The sequence below is a fragment of the Cebus imitator genome, unplaced genomic scaffold (genome assembly GCF_001604975.1).
Source record: "Cebus imitator isolate Cc_AM_T3 unplaced genomic scaffold, Cebus_imitator-1.0 Scaffold221, whole genome shotgun sequence".
In the NCBI taxonomy this organism is placed as follows: Eukaryota; Metazoa; Chordata; class Mammalia; order Primates; family Cebidae; genus Cebus; species Cebus imitator.
In genome coordinates this window covers 286816-292299 of record NW_016107536.1, presented here as the reverse complement: position 1 = coordinate 292299, position 5484 = coordinate 286816, and the positions used below count along the sequence as shown (strand labels likewise).

At 43.2% G+C, this 5484-nt stretch overlaps 1 protein-coding gene across 5 annotated transcripts in view; it reads right to left on the bottom strand.

Moving 5' to 3' along the window:
- Positions 1-5484, bottom strand: part of PIWIL2 (piwi like RNA-mediated gene silencing 2) — an 83082-nt gene that overhangs the window by 54978 nt on the left and 22620 nt on the right. For 4 of the 5 annotated variants that reach the window (XM_017549675.2, XM_017549679.2, XM_017549678.2 and 1 more), the window contains 3 exons: positions 3223-3411; positions 2304-2388; positions 1485-1574 (listed from right to left, as the gene is read on the bottom strand). In XM_017549675.2, coding sequence (XP_017405164.1) covers positions 1485-1574; positions 2304-2388; positions 3223-3411 — 364 coding nt within the window. The remainder of the gene's footprint in view (positions 1-1484; positions 1575-2303; positions 2389-3222; positions 3412-5484) is intronic. The other variant, XM_017549677.2, reaches the window with a different exon arrangement.

Here is a 5484-nt window from a genome sequence, read left to right as displayed (position 1 = left end):
GCGCCACTGCACTCCAGCCTGGGTAACAAGAGTGAAACTGCATCTCAAAAAAAAAAAGAGAGAATTTTAAATGTCACTGACTCTTCCTCTTTTATGATGTATGGATCTTATTTCTTTCTCAAAGCATGTTTTGACTTTAAAATTCCTAAGGAGCCCATGAAACAGGAACAAAGGGGCTTGATTATACCTATTTAAAATGTGGGGCCGGGCACAGTGGCTCACGCCTGCAAGCCCAGCACTTTGAGAGGCCAAGGTGGGCAGATCCTTTGAAACCAGACTGGGTAACATAGCAAGACCCGGTCTGTATAATGAAAAAAATATTGAAAAAGAAATAAAATTTGGGAAAAAAAAATGTGGAAAAAACGCCATGTTCTAGGCATCCAGCCAAACACAGCAGAAGGGAAAACCATATTCAGTCTAACACTATATGCCATAGTATACTAGTCACTTAATGTTACCATAAGTCACTTTTTTGCCCAGAACTTGTCATGGTGTTTGACTCATTAATAGGTACTTGCTAAATATTTATTGTTGAGTAAAATCTAACAGGTATGCAGGAAGATTGTGGATCATAAAAGTGAGTTCTTTCTTTACTTTTCTGAGATGGATGAATTGCACAGCTGTTATTCCCTGTGAGGTGGGCATTAGGGTAAGTCAATAGGGCTATATAGATGTAGCTCTGTGATCTAAAGTCATCAGGAAACTGGGAATTGTACAAAAAAGGCCTTGTCTGACACCATAGGTGAAAGTAGAAGTATCGGAAGGTAAACATGAAAGTAATCTCTCACAGGATTTTGGAGCTTCACTTCAACCTCTTCCTTTATGATGTTACTAAAAACTGTATGTGGCATATGGGTCTAAGACAGGTAAGGACTGGAAAGCGAGGCAGCAGAAAAGAGCTCAAGTGTGGACAGCCCGAGGAGTTACAGACAGAGTGTTGTGGGTCGTCCCTCGGGGTCTGGACTCACACCGCCTAGGCGCCAGCTGCTGTACTCATCTCTGCTACTCAGGACACCCAGGGCCCCACAAGATAAACTTCTATCCTCATCTCCTGACTTGTTGGCTTGCTGCCTCATTATCTTCTCCACACCTTCAAGTAAACTGAAGGCTTTCAGAAACATTACAATAATCCAGTGCTCTCAAAGAACCTCACTCATGGTCATATGACCAGTTTACAATCATCCATCTGACTGGTGAGGATGAAGGCAGGGGTGTTTGTTTCTTCTTATTTTATAATCCAGTCCCTCTAGTGTTCTAATGACTTTCAAAAGGAAGTTCTGATATGCTCTTTCACATTGTGTGTGGGAAGGGACATGGGGTCATGTTTCACAGAGGAGAAAACTGGAGCCTGGAAGATGGACTTGCCCAGGTTACAATGCAAGCCAACATCAGAGTCAGAACCTGGCTCGGTTCTAACTCAAACTGCTAACCAAAAGGCTGCCACGCAAAGTGGGCCTTTCCTGCTGAAAACACAGGACTCTAACCTTCATGGCTCTGAAGTCCTTCTTCATCTTCTCTGGGATTCCGGTCATAAAAGAAAGCTCGGGTAGCAGCAGGATTTCCCCTTTTAGCAGCTTTGAAGAGAGAATGAAGAGGGAAAATAAGGCAGTACAAGAGGCTTGTGTTCCCCTGACCCATAAAGGACACGCCATGGCCCAGGGCTGGTCCTGCAGTGATATACCTTGCACATTTAAGGAGTGTAAAATCCTGGAGGAGGGGGCAGTGAAATGCTAGAACTATTTCATCCTTTCTCCCTCCGTCTCACTATACATATAACTTGTTGTATTAGGTCAAAGGAAAAATACTGAAACTCGAAGGCGAGGGAAAACTAGAAAAAACATTTGTCCCTCTTGGCCTCAAGACAATGGCAAGACAACGCCTCCTATTGTTAAGCAGCATGCCTCAGTCTCACTGTAACCTACTGGTCTTCAGTCTTCACATTTAAGACAGGGGAGTCAGGTGACAAGGCACCTTCCTCAAGCCTCTGGCCCTGTTAAAATAAATGTCTACACCTTTCCTCACGGATTCAGTTTTAATCTTCCTTCACAGGCAATTCTCCTTATCCCTTTAACCTAATAGCTTATGTGGATATTTAGCTGCACCTCATGGGAACTTCTAAAGCAAATCTTACCAGTGTGAGGGGTGCCTCTGGCTGGATGAAACAGACAAACCCTTGCACAGTGTTCCCCACCCACAATACAATCACTATTCCACAGCTCCCACAGAGCCATGTGGACGGCTAAAAGCTACTGACAGGATGAAGAACTTAAGGTGGAAGTATAAGTCTGACAGCCCCTACTCACCATCCCATGGTTATTCTGTCTCTCACTGGGCCTGTGGATCAGTAGGGGCTGGTCCTCTTCTTTAACTGTGATCCCATAGTTTTTGCTACAGGACAGTACAGGCAGGAAAAAATTTCAGAAGTGACATCACTACTCTTAGAGCAACACCGTCTGAGTCTCCTAACCACAAATGAGGTATACAATTTGCATAATACCCTTGTCAAGGACCGACTGGAAAGTGATTATATGTATTTGTAACTGGAAAAAGCAGGCTGAAATTATGTTGCAGTTACATATATGAGAAATAAGGCTAAAAATTCAGAAAAGACTTTATTAAAAAGCTCATCAGGCTAAAATAAAGGGCTTAGGCAACAGAAAGATGAAATGACAGTCAAATGATTAATGACTTGAATGTAATCTCTCCAGACTTCTAATAAAATCAGAAAAAGAAATACAATTCAGGCCAGGCACCATGGCTCAAGCTTATAATCTCAGCACTTTGGGAGGTTGAGGCGGGTGGATCACCTGAAGTTCGAGACCAGCCTGGCCATCATGGTGAAACCCTGTCTCTACTAAAAATACAAGAACTGGCTGGGCATGGTGGCACATGACTGTAGTTCCAGGTACTTGGGAGGATGAGGCAGGAGAATCACTTGAACCTGGGACAGAAGTTGCAGTGAGCCAAGATCATGCCACTGCACTCCAGCCTGGGGGACAGAGCAAGACGTTGTCTCAAAAAAATTCTCAAAAAAAAAAAAAAATTCAAAGCATACTCAGTTCAAATCCCACAAATAAGCTCATTCAACTTTAGACACATTACCAATTCAATTGTTTTTAAAGTGTCAAGTTGTATGCTACTGCAGAACTAAATATCCTGCTAGAGAATGTGGACTACATCCAACCCCCATCCTGAGGCCCAAACCCAGTCTCTTCTTGCTACCTGTAGTATTCCAAGAATGTGATCTCCTTCCCATCAGACATCGTGAAGCTATCCTTTGGAGTCTTATTCCAATCCACATCATCAATACGATAGGTACGATTGTTATATCGGGTGATGATAATATTGCCAACCAGAAGCTTAGTACACTCATCCTGGAAGTGTTCTTTATTCTGCTGATAAATGGCATGCCTTTGGAAAGAGACAAAAGAGTTTTGGATCACAGTGTACACCCAGAATAATACGAAAGGGATAGGGGGTCAAGTAACTGAGGAATCTAATCACAGCTATATAGCACCAGAAGAAGGTTCCAGTTGTGTCTTTTAAAAGGTGGGACTCTTGGCCAGATGCAGTGGCTCACACTTGTAATCCGAGCATTTTAGGAGTCAGAGGCAGGAGGACTGCTTGAACCCAGAAGTTGGAGACCAGCCTGGGCAACATAGTGAGACCCTATTTCCTTGAGAAAAAAAAAAAAAAGGAAAAGGCTTAAGAGCGCCTGAATTGCAGGAATTGAGAATGTAGGCCTACTGGGCATGATGACTTATACCTGAAGTCCAAGCTATTTAAGAGGTTAAGGTGGGAAGATCGCTTGAGCCCAGGAGACTGAGATCAGCCTGGGCAAAACGGCGAGACCCCAACTCTAAAAAAAATTAGAAAATTAGCCAGGTGTGGTGGTGTACCTTGCAGTCCCAGCTACTCCACAGACTGAGTGAGGTGGGAAGATAGCTTGAACCCAGGAGTTTGGGGCTACAGTGAGCTTACAGTGTCACTACACTCCATCCTGGGTGACAAAGCAAGGCCATGTCCCTAAATTAATTAAAATTAAATTTTTAAAATTTCGTACTCTGAAATACTCAAGAATCATAGAAAGTTGCAAAATCTGGATGTAGAGTCTCATGCACAAAACTGCCAGGGCTATAATACCATTAACTAGACTACAGATCTTACTCCATTTTCACTGTTATTTACATATACTGGTGAGTTTGTGTATACAGTTCTCTCTCGTTTATAGGTTACCACAATCAGATATCAAACTGTTGCAAGTCACCACCAAGGGACTATTTCCTGTTGCCTTTTATAGTCACACTCCCTCTCCTTCCCTAGATCTGATAACTATCAGTCTATTCTCTACCTTTGTCATTTTGAGACTGCTACATAAATATAACTAAAAAGTGTGCAACCTTTTGAGATAAAGAAAACTTAAGCTGCGGGTAGGAATGGGAACCCATGGCAAGCCAACTACAAGTGGCAATGGAGAAAAGCAAAGTTCTGTTATCCTAGATTTGTAGTCTAAGTTGGGGTAAGCAGTGGATCGACCAGAAATTTAAGGGCTAATTCCTGGCAACCAGAAAGCCATAGAAGGTCACACATCCTTGGCTGACTGGGAAACCATCTATGCTTAGAAGAGAGCTAAGAAGTCTCAGCTGAGAGTAAAAGCCAAGAAAGATAGGAGAAGTACCTCTAATTTTGAATGCATTCTTCAATCAACACACAGATCCATTAGCAGAGATGGAAGTCTTATGGGCTCAAGGGGTTTGAGTACAAGTGCGCTCCAAATCATTACCTGAATGACTGAGCTCTACAGACAAGGGGGTGATCCCTAGGAAGCCAGGTTAAAATATGATAATAAAGGAAAAACCGAGCAGAGACATAAGCAGCTGCACGCCACAGGGGTAATGGAGTCTTTAGTCTAAATATGGATAGGTTAGTTTAAAAAAAAAAAAATCAGAAAAGTAGGCCAGGTGCGTGGCTCACACCTGTAATCCCAGCACTGTGGGAGGTCGAGGAAGGCAGATCACGAGGTCAAGTGATAGAGACCATGATGGCCAACATGGTGAAACCCCGTCTCTTCTAAAAATACAAAGATTAGCTGGGTGTGGTGGCATATGCCTGTAGTCCCAGTAACTCAGGAGGCTGAGGCAGGAGAATCGCTTGAACCTGGCAGGTGGAGCTTGTAGTGAACCAAGATTGCGCCCCTGCACTCCAGCCTGACACTAGAGTGAGACTCTGTCTCAAAAAAAAAAAAAAGAAAAGAAAGAAAAGAAACAATGCTGTGATAACCAAACATGTAACAAAAGGAACTCGGACCTTTACCTGACATCATCTGTAAAAGTTAACTCAATATGGATCGCAGATCTAAATATGAGTCAAAACTATTCTAAAAGAAAACAGAGAGGGCCGGGCGCGGTGGCTCAAGCCTGTAATCCCAGCACTTTGGGAGGCCGAGGCGGGTGGATCACGAGGTCAAGAGATCGAGACCATCCT